This window comes from Bos indicus x Bos taurus, chromosome 2 (genome assembly GCF_003369695.1).
Source record: "Bos indicus x Bos taurus breed Angus x Brahman F1 hybrid chromosome 2, Bos_hybrid_MaternalHap_v2.0, whole genome shotgun sequence".
NCBI classification, from domain to species: Eukaryota; Metazoa; Chordata; class Mammalia; order Artiodactyla; family Bovidae; genus Bos; species Bos indicus x Bos taurus.
The window spans coordinates 31,620,885-31,640,615 of NC_040077.1; the positions used below are offsets into that span (position 1 = coordinate 31,620,885).

Here is a 19,731-nt window from a genome sequence, read left to right on the forward strand (position 1 = left end):
TCAAGGAGAAATAAGTAGAAACAAAAATGAGACATTTTAACAAAGCCTCTCCATTGGTAGTGTAAGGAGTTTTTCATACATACTGAATAGATCTGAGAGATGACAGGGACTGTGGAATATCAACCAAAAATGTAATTTTATCCTTCATAGATAAATGTGTATTTTGGACAAATGTCAGCATTAAATGGAACTATTTTTTTAAAAGAAGGATTTGAAATGAAGTTCAAGCAAAAATATTGAGTTTTTCTTCTAACAAGTGTTATTTACTTAAAAAATGAGTACATGCACTTATTCCAGAAATTTAAATTGGCCTTGTCCTTCTAAATTTATGTGTCTCAATTCTTGGCAACTTTATTTTTTTTTAAAATTTGTAGCAACGTCAACTGAAGAGATTAATGGCATTTCCTGGTTGGTTAGATGTTGTTTTCATTTTCCCCAACATTTACCTCTTGCTCTGTTCTTGTTCTCTTCTTAAATTTGGCTTAGACTTCAGAATATCTCCAGATTTTCATTTCGTAGTTCCTCTGATATAAACAACAGAGCATGAAAAATAAGAGGCATGCTTTGTTATCCTACGTGATGGGAGTTTACTGTAAGAAAGCATGGGGGTAGTCAGGAAGTCCAGGGAACCTGTCCAATGGCCACCAGCTCATTCCCAATCCCTCGTTCCCTGGCATGGAGTGGGCAGTGGCCTCTGAGGGTACTGAAATGGCGCCTTATCATTGTTTCACATGAAGGAGCAGCGCCAAGTCAGATCTTCTTGTCCTCTCAGGATTGGTCATCTTCATGTTGCTTTTGGCAAATGCTCCCACCACTGCTTGGCCACAGCAGCATAGTGGACGGCATCTCTTAGCACCTCATCAATTGTGTGATGCTGAGATTTGTCTGAAGGCATTGAAGACACAGACATAAGAACAACAGCCTACCCAGTTGCAATCACAGGAAACACTGAGATTCCAAATAGATCTTGGGATCTTAGTGAGCCACACATATTAACCCTAAAGTAAAGGAATTGAATTGAGGGCTCAGCCACTTGCATCTGATTTTGGCAGTGTCTCCAGATTTTTATTTCTTAGTTTTTCTGATATAAAATGACCTTATAGCTGCCTCAGTGACTTCGAAACTCAGAACTGTCAGCTGATGGCAATATTGTCAGTTCTTACCTAGGATTATTTATAAGAAAAATAGAAGAATTTTAATTTCCCAAGCATTAAAATTTGATCAATTTATACTTTTGTAACAGAAAATTTTTTCTAAATTAAAATTTAAAAATATGCATTGAGTATTATGTGCAAAACATTTTGCACGGGTACAAAATTCATTTGTTCCAAAGATCTTTATTAAGCCATACATTTACTTGCGCTCAGTCCCTGGGATATCATGTCAAATGGTGAGTAAATAGATTTTCCTTAAAGGAGCTTACTAATACAGTTGAAGAGAAAGATATTCAAATAGAAAATTATAAAATAAGAGTACTGAAATGGGCACATTACAAAGCCAGGGGCAGTCAAGGAAGACTTTCTAGAGGAAGTGCTATGGAAATTGGAGCCAAATGATAAGTAGGAATTTGCCAAATAAATCATGTTGTTGGTGTTTGGAGCAAAGATTTCAAGTAGAGGATACCTCATGAGCGAATAGAAGAAGTAGCAAATATATATCATATTTGTCTAAGGTCAGAGTGACCTGTTCCATAGGCTGACTTGCTGGGGGTACGCATGCTGTGAGGGGCTTCCCAGGTGGCTCAGTGGTAAAGAATCTGTCTGCCAGTGCAGGAGATGTGGGTTTGATCCCTGGGTCGGAAAGATCCTCTGGAGAAGGAAATGGCAACCCACTCTAGTATTCTTTCCTGGAGAATTCCATGGACAGAGGAGCCGGGCGGGCTGCAGTCTACGGGGTTGCAAAGAGTCAGACTCGACTGAATAACCGAGCACACACATGCAGCTGGGTGTGTGCTAGAGTTTGAGCTTTGTTCCCTGGGGCCCCACTTCCCTGGTTCTGTATTTCACTTCATCTTTCAGACTTTTCTTGACTCTAACTCACCATTAAATACTGGAATTTCTCAGGGACTTCTTTGGGCTTTGTTTCCTGGGGCCCCACTTCCCTGGTTCTCTATTTCACTTCATCTTTCAGACTTCTTGACTCTAACTCACCATTAAATACTGGAATTTCCTAGATTCTTTTTTCCCCTCATGCTTCTTCCTTTTTTCCCTTGGCTGATATATCCATGTCCACAAGTTTGTTTACCACCTATAATCTCAGTGATTCTTAAGTCAGTTCTGAGCTTAGGGTCTTAACACCCCTCTTATGACCACTGTGTTTACGACTTGCTTCCTTAGGACCATGCTCTCTGTTTGCTGCTCCTGCCACCCCTGATTCTCTTAATCATTAGAACCTGCCAAGTTTTTGCTTGCCCCAGGGACTTTGTATGACTTCACTTCTCTTATCCTGAAATGCTCTTACTCTTTTTGCCTAGCTACTGCCCACTCCTCCTTCAGGTCTTAGCCTGAATATCACTTTCCCAGGGATGTCTTTTGGGCTTCTCCTAATACCCATTTGATGACTGAGTAACATACTGCATTTTTATGTCCTACTTTCTAATTATTCTTTTGTTTTGAATACTGCTTTCCCCACTGTGCTTCAGCTCTCTGAGGGCAACAGCCAACTCTTTCGCTGACGTACATGTGCATGCTCAGTCACTCAGTCGTGTCCATCTCTTTGCGCCCCCGTGGACTGTAGCCTGCTAGGCTCCTCTGTCCGTGGGATTTTCCAAGCGAGAATATTGGAGTGGGTTGCCATTTCCTTCTCCAGGAGATCTTCCTGACCCAGGAATTGAGCCCACATTTCCTATGTATTCTGCATTGACAGGTGGATCCTTTACCACTGAACCACCTAGGAAGCCAGCCTTATATTAAAACACTTAGCAGAGGATTTGCACTTTGCATGGGGACTTTGCACAATGAGCTGCTTGGGTTAGGACAATGAAGAGCCCCTGAAGAATTTTAGAAGAGTGACCTGATATGATCAGCTATTAGAAAGTTTATTCCTCTAGCAGTATGGAGGAGTTAGAGAAGGTCTATGGCAAGAACAAGGGAGATAAGTAGGTGGATATTACCACTAGAAGTGTACAGCCTCATAGCACACATATGATTAAAACACAAAGACTTCAAAATTGCTTGGTCCAAGGGTTCAGGGTTATTCTCAGGACTCTTTCATCTCTTGGTGTGATTTATTCCATGTGGGACCCTATTTTTCCACAGTCTTTCTCTTTGTGAACAGTAGCAGCCACACCTATCCCTGCCCAGTGGAAAAGAAGACCCACTTTATGAGTCCAGATTGGCCCTGATCAGCTCTGATTAGGTCATGTCCCCATCTCTGAAATAGTCATTGTTGCCCGGGAAACTCTGGGCATTGATTGATCCATCTAGATAATATATTCTCTGTGGAGCTGAGGCAATCATGCAGGGGTAAACTGGCTCTAAAAATTTTTTCTTTAAAAAAGACCTATTTGTAGCATTTGCCGTATTCTTGAGTATACATTCTCCCACCATGGCTGATTTCAGGATGCCTGGCTGGCCGAGTTCCTGAATGTTTAACAGTCAGCTGTGACGAGCAGTTTCCAGCAGCTCCACTACTCTGTCGCTGAGCTGAAGGCAGAGCTGCCAGCATCACAGAGACTGATGGCACTGCCTTCCTAGGCAGTGGTTCTCTAAAAGCCAATCAAAATGCCAGTTCAATGAGTCAGTGCCTGGTGGCCAATCCAGCCAGTAAGACTGTGCATAACTTATACTTTGGTGTCCTTATTTTAAGAATTTTTTTTAAAGTTCTTATGTCATTTTCTTGAATAACATTTTTAAGCACCTTATAATACTCCATTTTATGAAAGTACTATGGTTTACCACTCTTTTATTGTGGAATATTTAGGTTGATAGAACATACATAATGCTTTGCAGGACATGTCTATGCCTAAAGCTATTTTCTCCACATTTAGGACAGATTTACTGAGATAGTTTGCCTAAATGAAATTACTAAGTTGAAGAAATAGCCTCTCTAATGCTTTTGATACTTTCCAATAGATGTAAAAAATAGTTTTACCAATTTATAACACTCTGTCATTGTAAGAGAGTAACTGTTTCATTCCAGTCATTTTATGTAATTAGAAAAATAATCAATAGGAGAGAATTGATATATCATTTTAATTTTCATTTATTTGAATTGCTAAAAATGTTTAAATGTCAACATTTTTATAGCGAGAATATTTCTTATATTGAGTTTTCTTATAACGTCTGGACATTTGTGTGTGTTGATCTTACTATACTATTTTCATAGGTAATTTCATAAATAATTTAATTTATATTTGACATACTATAGTTAATAGTGGAAATTCTAGCATGTAGCACAACTTGGTAAATGTTGAAGGGAGTGCTGTACATGAAACTTTCTCTGATTCTGTTTATTTTGGGGGTGACATAAGCTGCTGTAATAGATAAATACAAAATCACAATAAGTTAGCAGTAAAAGTTAATTTCTTGCTCTTGTCAAAATTCCTTGCAGGCATTCCTAGTTGAACACCTTTTATGTCGTCATTCAGAGACAAAGCCTCCTTCTGTCCCATACTCTGCTCTCCTCTTTAGGTCTTTGTCTAATGGCAATCCACTCCAGCACTCTTGCCTGGAAAATCCCATGGACGGAGGAGCCTGATAGGCTACAGGCCATGGGGTCGCAAAGAGTCAGACATGACTGAGCGACTTCACTTTCACTATTCAGTGAGCAGGTGGTGGAAGAGAATGGAGGACAGTATGTGGGAGAGCTGTAGGGACTAGGCCTGGAAGTGTCACATTGCATGTACTTACATCCTGTTGACCAAATCTCAATCCTGTGGACACAACTACATGCAAGGCAGAAAAGAAAAAAGGATTTTGTGAGCATCTAGCCCGTCTTTGCCAAAGTTCCTATAAGCTGAAATAGAGAAATCTTTGCTGCTATTACAACTTGTGTATATCTGAGAATAAATCACCTGTGTTACTTGGATTATTTACAGATTAAAATGTGGAATGGACAATTTTAAATGTTGATAAGAGATGAATAGCTTTTTAGTAGATCAGAGTAGTGGAAAATGATATTGAATGGTCATTGAATAGCCTGACGTTTACACACTTAACAGATTGGAAGTGGTTGGACAGAGTGACTTTGACGTGTTATAAACAAGTCTTGGATGGGCACCATTTGCTCCATGTATAAGAAAATTAGATGTAAAATAGACTGTATGAGGAATTTGTAATTAGCTCAACCAATAAGTTCAATGACTTGTTAGAATGATATTTTAAACAGACTATTCCAGCTCTCTCTCTTTTTTTTATTTCTACATAGGTAATTAAAGTATACAGTGAAGATGAAACCAGCAGAGCTTTAGAGGTACCCAGTGACATAACTGCCCGAGATGTTTGCCAGCTGTTGATCCTGAAGAATCATTACATTGATGACCACAGCTGGACCCTTTTTGAGCACCTGCCTCATGTAGGTCTAGGTAAGAACACAAAATCATGGCCATATCATTGCTTTTCTGTCCTTTATAATTTTGATCATATGGCAAAGGTTTGCTTCACTTATGGAAAGACAGAGGACAGTTATGAATCATCCTTTTCTTTGTGTTTAATTTTTGTTGGTGATGATTGAGAGAAAAATGAAGTAGCACTAGAATAGAAATAATAAGAATAAGAATAAAAAATAAGAATAGAAATAAAGATAGAAGTATTACAAATTTACCACCTCTCATTGTTTCCATAATGATCTATGGAAATTTGGGAGCTAAACCATAGAGTCTAAGTTGATGGAAAGATACATTGCATAATAATTTTTAGTTTTCTTGCGTGGAGAATCCCAGGGATAGGGGAGCCTGGTGGGCTGCCGTCTATGGGGTCACACAGAGTTGGACATGACTGAAGCGACTTAGCAGTAGCAGCAGCAGCACAAAGAAAAATTTTGAGAGGTTACTAAAATATGCTGTAATGTGAGCTACATTTTGCATTAATTATAGTACAGCCATGGGAAATAACCACAGTGGTGTTTCACTTTATGTGAGTGTATACCCTAAATTTTTCTTAAATAAATAATTCCTTCACATTTGAAAGTCATAAACATAAAAAATAGTCTTATTTTCAGTTGGAAACGCATCTCTGTATTGTGAACTTGTAGAGGCTTTTCCTCTCATACCTTTTAAAAACTTATAAACTATTTCCCTTCTCCTGCTAGAATGGGACAGAATTTAACAACAATTTTGTCTCCCTTTTCTTATTTTTACAGATATTGCTGTTAAAAAACATATAGGTAGATGAGAAAGGAAGGAGTTTGTTAGGACAGTGCCATTTGATTCTTAGAGTTTTATATTAGTTTCCCTTGGCCACTGTGACAAATTAGCATAAACTTGGTGGCTTAAAACAACCGAAGTTTATTCCCTTACCATTCTGGAGGCCAGAAGTCTGAAATCAGTATCAGTGGGTTAAATTCAAGGTATCTTCAGGGATGAACTTCTTCTGGAGGTTCACGAAGAGAATTCGTTTCTCATCTCTTCTAGCTTCTCGTGGCTGCTGGCATGCCTTGGCTTGTGGCTGCATCACTCTACTCTCTACCTCCATGGTCACACCGTGCTCTCTTCTGTCCATGTGCAATCTCCCATTGCCACTGTCTTTTAACAGTAGCACTTAGGCTTTATGCAGCATAACCCAGGGTAATCTCTTTACTTCAAGATCCTTAAATCAATTATATATGCAAAGCTTTGTTTTTTATCATGTAAGGTAACATTCACAGGTTTTCAGGGATTAAGATATGGGTATCTATCACTTAGCCTACCACCAACTCCTTTGCATTATATATCAAACAACTTAGTAGTAAATCATCAAAATTATTTTAAATAATCTGTCAGTGACAGCACAGTTTGTTCCTTCCATTTGTTTAAAGAACTGAGAATTTTATACCTAGCTATGAGTGTCGTTCACTTTCTTGCATAGCTAGCTACTAGTATTATAAACATTTTCCTTTGTTTGATACATAGAACAAAGGAAACATGTTTCTGCCCAAGAGCAGTGTACCAAAGCAAGGTTCAGTTTGAATGAGAAGTTTGCCTTTGTCTTATGAAGTACAGTGGAGATGATGTTGGCAGAAAAGTTATGTTCTTAGGAGGAAGTGAAGTGAAGTGAAGTCGCTCAGTCGTGTCTCTTTGCGACCCCATGGACTGTAGCCTGACATGCTCCTCCGTCCATGGGATTTTACAGGCAAGAATACTGGAATGGGTTGCCATTTCCTTCTCCAGGGGATCTTCATGACCCAGGGATCGAATCCAGGTCTCCTGCATTGTAGGCAGATGCTTTTACTGTCTGAGCCACCAGGGAAGTCCCTGTTCTTAGGAGGATCCATCTTCAAAAAATTCTGGAAAGTGATTGGTTCATTTAAAGTCCCTTGCATTCCCTAAACAGTTCAGAAAGTGTCTGTAGTACTCGCTGTTTGAAGATTGCTGTCCTAAGATGTGTCAAGACCTTGGGAGAGGACAGAGGGAAATCTGCAGAAAAGAAGCTTGGATAGTCCCCACAGGGATTCTGAACCCGAGCCCACCCTCCCACACTCTGTTTGAGAGTTAATGGGCCATAACATGTCAGCTGATCTTCACAGCTGAGCCTATTCAGTTCAGTTCAGTTGCTCAGTCGTGTCTGACTCTTTGCGACCCCATGAATCGCAGCACGCCAGGCCTCCTTGTCCATCACCAACTCCCGGAGTTCACCCAGACTCACGTCCATCGAGTCAGTGATGCCATCCAGCCATCTCATCCTCTGTCATCCCCTTCTCCTGCCCCCAATCCCTCCCAGCATCAGAGTCTTTTCCAACTGAGCCTATACCTGCCAGGAAAACTCGAATCTTGCAGGTATGCTATACTGGTCTGTGTGACTTGCTGTCTAACCTTCATAGGCCAGAAAAAACCCAATGTATATTTTCTTCCTTGCCATTTGTAACTAATTTAACTTCTATTTATGATCATTAACCTCTTAGAAGTGTGGTGGTAACTCTCAAAAGGCACGTGCCATAATTCCAAACTATTTTGTTTACTTATGGCTTTTAGCAATATAGCTCTTAACTAACATAATATCTAATAAAAGTATTTTATACTCTTAACTTTTTCTCTTTGAGAGACTTTAAAAATCATTAAACATCTTTTACAGTTGCAGTCACTATGATTTATCCCTAACAAAGAGCTTGAAGTTCAGTAATAAAATCTACTCTGTAAATCAAGCAGCAGTGTTCATGGAGACCACTGCAGGTTATATGAGGAATAAAAAGATTTGTGCAAGTCTTTTAATGTAGAAGCTTAAAATGGAACATTGAGAATTAATTTGAGCTACATACTAAATTTAAACTTTTAGGCACTGAATAGAAATATATTTCTCCATTACTGTATTTTCTGGAAACTGCTGAAATAAAATCAAAGATGTGAGAATATTGTTTCATGGTTTCATTAACCAAGCATTAGGCCAAAGCTTATGAGAAAGAAATTGAGTCCCAAAGCTTTATTGTGTTCTTTTTTTTTCTCTTTGTTTTTACTCAGATAATATCTTTATACAGTAGAAAAATTGCAGACATTAATGCTATTGAATTACTAATGTGTATTAGATTTACCACCTTCCCTTCCTTTTTTTAAAAAAATCTACTGCTTTATTTCTGTAAGGATACATTGAGATGTCAGATGATAATAGTTAATGACTATCCAAATAAACTCTTGAGGAACAGTTTTTTCCTCTTTATTTCTTCCACTTCTTTAACAGTGTGACAAAAACAACTTTTATGGTGCTGTGGTCTTTCTCAGCATGAAGAGTAAAACCAGTGTGTTTTTGAATTGTATTTGTGAGTATGTAGCTTATAAATACTCTTGCAATATCTTTTCAGCCTAAGAGTGATATTAAGCAACATTTTTGCTATTTGCATGTTGAAATGAAAACAAGTAGGATGGAGTGTTTCCCCCTTAAATATGCTGTGCAGATGACAATGTCCTTTGTCAATAGAGTGAGGCCCTCACATATTGAACTGTAAATCTTCTTTGCGTCTTGTTGACTTAAAGAACCAAAGGACAAACCATTTGCCAAGCCTTTGGTGACCAGCTAGTGAGCTCTGCATGTTGTTCAGGGGACATTGTTGACCTCTCTCTCTGATAGAAATACTGGATTTTCAATGCACAGAATTCTAAAGGTGAAGGGATAGTCTGTTATTTTTTAAAAATATTTTTAGTACAAAAATAATTAGGCTCACTGCCAATAACTTAGAAATAAAGATGTCAAGAAGTAAGCAATGCTACTGCTAAGTCGCATCAGTCATGTCCGACTCTGTGCGACCCTGTAAACGAAAGCCCACCAGGCTCCGCTGTCCCTGGGATTCTCCAGGCAAGAATACTGGAGTGGGTTGCCATTTCCTTCTCCAATGCATGCACGCATGCATGCTATCCACAATTTAACAGCACTGAAATGTTTCTTTAGTTTCTCTATTTTGACATCTCTCACCTGTGTGTTCACTTGTGTAAACTACCTTTCTATATGTATGTGTACATTAAAAAAAAAATCCTGAGTATTTTCAGTTTTTTTTTTTTTTCCCCACAAAAACTAGGAACTCCCTTTGCCCGCTCTGCGTTTCCCAATTGCTTTCTTCCAATAGGTTAACAAATGTCGATTGACTGTTTTGCACAAGCCTGTTTTGTGTATGGATCCTGGGGTACAGTAGGAACACAATAGACAAAAAGCAATGCCCTGATGAACTTGCATTCTGATGGGAAGAGAAAGACAAGAGACACGTGATTAAAATGGGTAATCTCTTAAGTAATGGTTAGCACTGGGGAGAAAATGAAGGCAGAGAATGGGGTAGGGAGTCTAGGGCTGGCAGGGAAATCAGGGAAGGTGTCCCTGACAGTGTGATGTTTGGGTAGAGATCGAAGCAGATAGGAGCAGCTCTCTCACTTAAATGGAAGAAGATTGTTCAGGAAGAAGGGAACATAAAGGGGGGAGGCCTGGACTTGGCAACCTGCTTGTGTTCAGGAAGCAGCCGAGAGGTGGGCACTTAGGGAGTCAGGAGAGTAGTGGAAAGAGACTGCATGGAGCTTCTATGGGGCCCTCAGGCTGTGGAGGGGACTGAACTTTTACATTGAGTAAGGCAAAAGGTAACTGGAGATTTTTGCATCAGAAAGTGGTAGAATCTGACTTAAAGTCTACTACTGAGAAGACCCAAATGCAAGTTTTAACCATTTGGAGGCTAAGCAAATTCATTTTGCGTTTACATCAAATTATCTGTAGTTTGCTGGCGTGGTCCTTGCCCATCTCTCATTTCTGCTAGTGATGGCGTGTCACATTGTACCATCTTCACGTCATGGTCTGCACACATATGAGGCTTAGCGTTTGTGAGATCCTGAAACCTTGTAGGCAAGAACATTTTGACTTATGAAATCATGACAGCTGGGAGTTTTCTGCACTTCATTTGACTTCAATGTCCCAGATAAGCTTAGGAAAGTTTCAGAGACATGCTATGTTGTTATTAGATGTGCTACTATTATTGTTTCTGATCCATTTAAGCACACTGCAGATTACTGAGGTCAGGAGGAGGAGCACGTGACATTAAAAATATGGTAGGGTTATCGAATCCAAAGGACTTCCCTGGTGGCTCAGCAGTAAATAATCTGCCTGCAGTGCTGGAGATACAGGAGATGTGGGTTCAGTCCCTGGGTTGGGAAGATCCCCTGAGAAGGGCATGGCAACCTACTTCAGTATTCTTGTCTGGGAAATCCTATGGACAGAGGAGCCTAGCGGGCAATAGTCCAGAGGATCACAAAAAGTTGGAGATGACTGGAGTGACTGAGCACACATGCATGCATTGAATCCAAAGTCTATTTTGAGAGTGACAGGTGGTGTGGCAAAGAAAACTTCTTTTTATTTTAATATGAATGTATATGTGTGATAGCTACTATTAATGTGTATCTCATGTGTGCAGGGCCCCTACTTAGAGGCTTCACTTTCATCTTGATAGACACTCAGTATTTAGCTTCATTGTAACCCTGCAAGGTACATTAATTTCATCTCCATTTTACATATACGAATACAAAGAATCGGTGATAGAATACCTGACCCAGAGTTACACCTTGCACAAATCTATATACCTGTCAGATTCTCAAGTGTACATGTTTTCCATGGAAGCAAGTTTGTTTTTTCTTCACCCCATTAGATCAGGCAAATTTTGGGGGGAGTCTGTAGTTGGTTTGTCTGTCTCACTCTCCATCTCTGTCTCTCATACATGCTATGAATACAGATTGAAATGTTGAAACCTCAAGAACATTTTCATATAACCCTTCAGCCAGGTAGCACTGAAATTACTGGAATCTAACTGATCCAGCCTGGTCCACTTTATTGCAGAGCCAGTTATTTATTTTGGCTGAGCAAGGGGATCATTTTGGAAATGACTTGTTCTTGAATTTATACACATCTTGAATGGTAATAGGACATTTGGAGCTTTGACTGCAGTATCATTATTTCATTACCTCTGTCCATAATTATTAATATATACTGCCGAGAATTTTCCCAGGCAGAGTAAATCATGGAGGGCAGCCCAACATCCTGCTTTTGTTACAGATCCCTGATTTGCCTGATTTGGGGTTATGTTATTATGAGTTTCTAGATGTACACACAGCTTTATTGACATTGGATTTCAAATATCAGTAAATCAACAAATATCCCCCCTTCTCTAATTATAAAACAAACCAAGTTTTGTAACTGGTGTGTTTCACTTCACAGCCACTGGATGTCACTGCAGTTCCCCAGATGGAGTCCCCTGCTTTTAGAATCATTGTGTAAGAGGAGGGTGGGGGAAAAAGAAACTTCAGTTTTAAGTCTTCTGGAACTTAATAGGATCCATGTTTGCTTTGCTCCCATTTTGATTCCTGGTATGAAGCAGCAGCAATTAACACAATACCTCAAGCGCATAGCTATCGACTCCTCGGGAAGTGGAATTAATTGTATTTTAGAGTCATTGCTGGGGACAGCTGAGATTTCTATTCTGAATATCACTGCAGAGTGGCTTTAATAAGCAAAATGAATGACTGGAGACTTTTAATGAAACCACTTTTATATGTGCAGCTCTACCCACGCGGTCTGTTTAAGACTGAAGCAGTACACAGCAGTGGGGAGGGAACCCTTCCCAACAGCCTGCTTTGAAGCTACTCCACTTTTGTGTGTGTGTGTGTGTGTGCAAAAGAAGGCACACGTGTGGATGTTTGACACTGATACTAATGTGTATTGTACCTTCTGTGCTGTTTGGAACCCATCAGCCATCAGAGTTGTGACCACCCTCATCACCAGCAGAAATAATTGTGAAGCTTTTAGGACACGTGTGCATGCGTCTCTCCTAAGACCCTGACCCGAGGATTAAGGCAGCACGGTTCTGGTAGCACACTAAGACAGGAAATGGAATGTTAAAGCAGCAGAGAGTGCTCATGGTCAAATCTGCATCTCGTGGTCCAGCTGCGTTTTCCTTTTCAGTGTTCTAATAGCCTGGGTTCAAGTCTCATCACCTCTCTTCTCAGGAATTCCTTTCTTCTCACAGCTGGTCCTTCCTCTTGCCTCTGCTCATACTAGAGTTATCCATCTGAGCGCAGGCATGATTCACCTTGTGTTTGGGTCCAAGGTCCTTTGCAGGGCTTTTAGTATGTGCGACTTGACGACCCTTCCTGTCCCCAGCCTTGTGTCCTTCTCCTCTCCTCTGAGTCTATACACTAGACCACTGCCTGTAGTCGCCTGCGTTTCTACTCCTCGGTCTCCTTACTCATGCTGTTAAGATTCTCAGGAAGTCCTTTCTCACCCATCTCTACCTGGCTAACTGCTATGCATCTTCCAAGGCTTACTTGGAATTATAGTTAAAATGGAAAATAAAATATAACTGTATAATAACTCTCCCATAGTGCTAGTGGTAAAGAACCCACTTGCCAGTGCAGGAGAGGTAAGAAATGGGGGTTCCATCCCTGGGTTGGTAAGATCCCCGGGAGAAGAAAATTGCCACTCACTCCAGTATTCTTGCCTGGGAAATCCCAAGGACAGAGGAACCTGGCAGGCTACAGTCCATGGGGTTGCAAAGAGACGACTGCGTGGCACTTTCAAATAGTAACTGCTAGCCGTTTCCTAAAAATTCCTATAAAAACAAAGATGTCAGTCAGCTGTCCAGGCTGACTGACAGCTAACCTGGTGCCATAGTCCAGGGAGAGGAAAGATGGGAAAGCAGTTGAAGGCATCCCACACTCTGCCTTATAAAGTGGAGCCGCCCTTTCCATTTGAGAGCAGGTAGGGACACACACCTGCTTCTCCCATATGCCTAGGTGCAGACTTTGGCTACTCAGAAGCTAGTTGTCTTTTGAGACAATCAGCATACTTGCTGGCACCAGTTTTTCTCATACATCTTTTAAGAAATTACAGACCTCCTGCAGCCCCCAAAACAGAGTGATGCAGGAAGCACTAGGAGTCAGTCAGTTCAGTCGTTCAGTTGTGTTCGACTCTTTGCGACCCCATGGACTGCAGCACGCCAGGCCTCCCTGTCCATCACCAACTCCTGGAGCTTACTCAAACTCATGTCCATCACATCGGTGATGCCATCCAACTGTCTCATCCCTCTGATATCCCCTTCTCATCCCGCCTTCAATCTTTCCCAACACCAGGGTCTTTTCCAATGAATCTTCACATCAGGTGGCCAAAGTATTAGAGTTTCAGCTTCAGCATCAGTCCTTCCAATGAATATTCAGGACTGATTCCTTTAGGATGGACTGGTTGGATCTCCTTGCAGTCCAAGGGACTCTCAAGAGTCTTCTCCAACACCACAGTTCAAAAGCATCAATTCTTCGATGCTCAGCTTTCTTTATAATCCAACTTTCACATTCATGCATGACTACTGGAAAAACCGTAGCTTTGACTAGATGAACCTTTGTTGGTAAAGTAATGTCTCTGCTTTTTAATATACTGTCTAGGTTGGTCATAGTTTTTCTTCCAAGGAGCAAGTCATAGCTGCAGTCACCATCTGCAGTGATTTTGGAGCCCTAGAAAATAAAGTCTGTCACTGTTTCCATTGTTTCCCCATTTGTTTGCCATGAAGTGATGGGACCAGATGCCATGATTTTAGTTTTCTGAATGTTGAGTATTAAGCCAATTTTTTCACTCTCTTCTTTCACTTTTGTTAATTCTTCTTCGCTTTCTGCCATAAGGGTGATGTCATCTGCGTATCTGAGGTTATTGTTATTTCTCCAGGCAATCTTGATTCCAGTTTGTGCTTCATCTAGCCTGGCATTTTTATGATATATTCTGCATGTAAGTTAAATAAGCAGGATGACAGTATAAAGCCTTGATGTACTCCTTTCCTGATTTGGAACCAGTCTGTTGTTCCATGTCCAGTTCTAACTGTTGCTTCTTGACCTGCATACAGATTTCTCAGGAGGCAGGTCAGGTGGTCTGGTATTCCCATCTCTTTAAGAATTTTCCACAGTTTGCTTATGATACACACAAGCAAGGCTTTGGTGTAGTCAATAAAGCAAAAGTAGATGTTTTTCTGGAACTCTCTTGCTTTTTCAATGATCCAGCAGGTGTTGGCAATTTGATCTCTGGTTCCTCTGCCTTTTCTAAATCCAGCTTGAACATGTGGAAGTTCATAATTCACATACTGTTGAAGCCTGGCTTGGAGAATTTTGATCGTTACTTTGCTAGCGTGTGAGATGAGTGCAGTTGTGTGGTAGTTTGAATATTCTTTGGCATTGCCTTTCTTTGGGATTGGAATGAAAACTGATTGGGAGTGATAGAGGTGAATTGTGTTCTGGCAGGCAACTCTCCACAAGTACCAGATAGGTGGGTGCAAGGGACAAGCAAATTTGGATAAGAAACAGATTTAAGGCTGTTTCAAGCAGGATTATTTACAGTATCAATTAATGAAAAAAAGAAGCCTAATGCTATAATAATAGAGAAATGTTATAAATTATAGTACATTTATATAATATGATGTTATACAGCTTTTAATCATGTTTTTGCAGCTTTTCAATTGAAGACTAGTACGGACAAATGTGGGACTGTAACAGTGATTTAAATGAAGTGTACACTTTTCACGGCATTTAGGAAATGTTGTATATATGTTTATACATCTATATATACATTGTTTTCTAAATGTGAAAAATCTATACATGTAAACTCACATTGTCCCAAAGAAAAAGACAAGAAGGGAATATAATGTAATGTTAATTTCTTATTCCTAATTGACAGTTTTAAAGATAGATTGTGATTGTGAGTTGTCTGTTTTCAAATTTTCTGTAATGGAAATACATTATTTTAGTAATCTGGAAAAAAAAATAAACACAATTTTTAAAACTTGTTAAGAGATTTTTTTAAAGCCTTGATTCAGACAACTTCCTGAAGGTTCAAGTTGGATCAAGTACCAATCCTCTATGCTGCTATAACATTTTCTGCAACTGTCTTAATAGGGATTGTATTATTAAGTCTAATCTGTAATTCCATCAATTTTGGAACTGTGCATATGTGCATCTTTGTAACCTAGAGTCTAAAACAAATAAATGGCTTCTGAGCTAAGCTGTACTAAACAAGCAGTTCAAAGGATAGATTACAAAGTGCACAGAAGGAAGAGATTTGAAAAAGGAGCTAGAGGAATCACATGCCATGCCATGCCATGCCCGGGTGGAAATTTACTCTGTGTCCTTAAAGGATGCTTTGGATAACTTAGAATTTGTGGAAGTTGTTTCTAAACTCTTCAAGTATTTGCAGTCAGCTTGAGATAATATATATGCAGACTTTGGGGAAAAAATAAGGCTTTCTATGAATACTACAAGTTGTGATCATTGAATCTGAGTTAATACGAGGACTGTTATGCTTTGTTGAGGAATGATCCGCAAGACCCTTATACCCACTACTTAAGCATCAAGATGTTCCCATTATTGCTCTTGGGAAGCTGAATCTGGCAGTGACAATTTTCTGGGGATCTTATTGGTATTAGGTAGTTTTCTTAGGTTAGGGAACCTTTTAGAAATTGAGCCTTGCTTTATTGTTTGCTTCTCCAGTTACTGTTTTGCTTGCTCAGATGCTGTTCATTTTTATCTGAAAATAAGATTGACAAAATGTATGTAGTTTCTAGCTAGCACAGAGAAGTACAAGGACCTTTGTCTCCTGGAGTTTCCTGTAACAGAGGTATACAAAGAATTGTTTTCTGGGTGAATTAGAGCTAAAAGCCACTTTTGTTTCTTCTCTTATCTAGTGATGAGAAGAGTAGGGACTTCGGTTTCTATTTGATCCCCATGCTGTACTTTCCGTAGACTCAGCGAAGAAGTCCAGGCAGAAGGTCACAGGTGAACACTTTCCATTCTGGGAGGACTGAGGTTTTTTAAAAAGACTTTGAAGTTAAATAAACAGTTTCAGAAGAAACTTCTTTGTTTTTTTTTTAAAGAAAATTTTTCTGAAAATTAAATAGAAAACAGAATTATGTGTAGTTATCACTTTTCAGTAATATTTCAGTCTATTACCATAAGACTTCACTGATTTATCAGAAGCAAAAATAAAACTTAGTGATATGAAGCTTTTCTTTTTAGGATAGCTTTTTTTTTTCATTCTTTCTGGAGGCTTTTTTTTCTCCTTTTGATTGCTGTTTTGAAGTGACTTAAGATGGCTTCTCTCCTATTTTTCTACCTAGAATGGAATTTTATCATTATAACAAATTCATGTTACAATGTCTGAAAAATTCTTCAGAAAGTGTTTTAAATCGACTTGTGTCTGTGAAGGTTTTGTGGCTTTTTTTTTTCTGCCATGCAGCACCGGTTGCAGCCTCCTGGTTCCTGACCAGGGATGGAACCCATGGCCTCTGCAGTGGAAGCATGGAGTCCTAACACTGGACTACCAGGGAAGTCCCTGTGAAGTTTTAATAATATATCTTAATATAATATTTTTGATGAATTTATGACATTTTAAAAGTAAGGTTTTTTTAAAAATCACATTAAATTTATGTGGATTTTACCTGGAGTCATTTCTCAAATGTTAACTCAACAAGTATCTGAGTTCATCCTGGATGATAGTTCGTAATATTGTGTTTTCAAACATTTACAGCAAAAAGCCTCTAAATATAGAATTAATACACTTCTTTTGCTATTTAAACAGTATAAGTTATTTGCAAGGATTGCTCAGTTGGTTAAAGTCTGCTTGGCTTTATAATGAGACTACAGAAGAAGAGTCAACAGAAAGTTTATTGGAAGCCATCTAGACAAGTCTTTTGTTTTGTTTTCCCTTTCTTGGGTGTTGGTGGTGATGTCTTACTTTATGAATAGGCCTTGGCAAAACAAAGCTGGTCTTTGGCCACTTTTCACCTCCCCTTTAAGTGTTTTTCTTTTCCTCTCAAAGTAATCCATCTAGGCATCTTGTATCCTCTTGAACTTCTCCCTATTAAGATCTGTAATTCGTTTGATTTCTGCATTTTTAAAAAACACAAATTTTCTGTAAGTTGCGACTAGCTGATAATCACTTAGACCTTTTAGGGTTCTTTGGGTTATTATAGCATTCATCCTTTAACGTAATGAGCATTGGTTGGGAGATGGTATATATAGTGGCACATCTAAATGGGGACTGTGATGTATAAATGTAAGCAAATTATTTAATATCATTTTTAAAAGATTCTATAATAAGTAAGTTTTGTCTCCATTACCAGAAGAGTATAAGAGGTAAAAACCTGTGGCTACATTTGATACTCTGGCCTTTGTTTGCTTTTTATATGTTTTCTGAATTTTCCATAGAATAGTACCAGAAGTATGTTTTTGTTTTCCCACATACTCTAGTTTTTTGCCCACTTGATTTGAAGACATTTTTTCTGCCTAAGGTTACCAGGCTATTTTCCTGATGCTAGTAATTGGCATTTGGTATTATCATTCTATGAACTTTTCTGCAAATAGTATATCCCTTAATTTTCCATTCTGAATTGGTATATTGGGCTTCATATGTGTGTAATCAACAAAACCCCAGCTAGACTGTTGCTCTTTTGGTGACTACCCATATTACACCTGTTTTTGTGTGTGTGTGACATGTTTGTCATAGCTGTTCAAATGCAGCTTGGTTTTTCCACTCTTTTTTGTTTTATTTTCTTTTTGGAAGAGAATCCAAATTCAAATAATTTACTTTTATGTGAAGTTAAGATTGATAATTTGATATATTGCCTATTAAATTATTTCCCTTAGACCCAAACTGTGGTTGTTTGTTTTCAGTTAATTAGTAAATAGTTATAGAACACATATCAAAATAAAAGAATTTGAGGCAATGGAGTCTTGAGAACTGCCAGAACATAAGAGAGATTTGAGCTGATACAGAAAGAACAAGTAGGCTATGAACAGGGGATGCCGTTCCAGTGGGAACTGTAGTGAAGGCCAAGGCAGTGCTGTGCAGAGGAAGGAGGAGAGACTCGAGGTCAGATATGTGGCTGCCATTCAAATCCTGAGACATTTGTTATTCTAAACGGGAGACTCTTTATCTGTAAAATGGAAATAGAGTTTGCCTTATAGATTATCCTCTTAGTTTCCTAAGGCTGCTGTAACAAATTCATGGTGGCTTTGTTGTTGTTCAGTCGCTCAGTTGTGTCCAACACTTTGCGACCCCATGGAGTACAGCATTCCAGGCTTCCCTGTTCTTCACCATCTCCCGGAGCTTGCTCAAATTCATGTCTATTGAGTCAGTGATGCCATTCAGCCGTCTCATCCTCTGTCTTTGATGGTGGCTTAAACTAAAACAAATGTAATCTTTAAAGGTTCTAGAGGTGAGAAGTCTTAAATTAATTTCACTAGGCTGAAATCAAGGTGTTGGCAGGGCCACACACTTCCCAGAGGCTTTATGAGGAGGCTGTTCCTTGCCTCTTTCAGCTTCTGGTAGCTACCATGATTCCTTGGCTTGTGGTCACATCACATCACTTGAGTCTGTGCCTCTGGAGTCATGTTGTCCTTTCCTTTTCTTTCTCTGTCAGTTCTCCTTCTGTCTCTCTCTTAAAAGGATACTTGTGTTTGGATTTAAGGCCCACCTGTATAGTCTCCTGGAGAAGGAAATGGCAACCCACTCCAGTATTCTTGCCTGGAGAATCCCATGGACAGAGGAGCCTGGCGGGCTACAGTCCACAGGAGTCGCAAAGAGTCAGACATGACTGAGCGAGTTCACTTTGTATAGTCTTGGATAATCTCTTCTCGGGATCTTTCAGTTAATGACATCTGCAAATCCTTTGCCATATAAGGTAATGTTTATAGGTTCCAGAGATCAGGACCTGAAGTCTTTATTCAACTTACTGCAGAATAATTATATAATAATTAAATACAGCTATGTTTTCTCAGGTTTATACATGAAGAGATGTAACTTGCTTTATTTTTATAGCTTGAATTAATTTCTGAGTGAGTTTCTTGACCTCTTAATGACAGTTTAATCTTTTGTTATTGGTTTGCTTTATGGATTATTCTTAGTCTTTTTGTGGTAAATAATCAGTTCAGGTTATATACATAAGTTACATACAAGTTTAAGATCCTCTTAGTCGAAAGACCTACTTTCACTCTTCAGATACTCTGGTGGGGCATTTAAGTCCCAGGAAGGGTATTTGTCTAACTGCTATCCAACTTTTCTCTTCATGTTCTAGAAACTCTTGTTACTCTCAACTTATTGCCTATACCATAAA

General features: G+C 39.2%; 1 protein-coding gene across 4 annotated transcripts in view; it reads left to right on the plus strand.

Moving 5' to 3' along the window:
- The window catches only part of GRB14 (growth factor receptor bound protein 14), a 128,612-nt gene that overhangs the window by 74,380 nt on the left and 34,501 nt on the right, over positions 1-19,731 (plus strand). For all 4 annotated transcript variants that reach the window (XR_003514062.1, XM_027559090.1, XM_027559096.1 and 1 more), the window contains one exon: positions 5,368-5,524. Coding sequence is in view for 3 of the 4 variants with exons in the window: in XM_027559090.1 (XP_027414891.1) it covers positions 5,368-5,524 (157 nt within the window). In the remaining variant the exon portion in view is untranslated. The remainder of the gene's footprint in view (positions 1-5,367; positions 5,525-19,731) is intronic.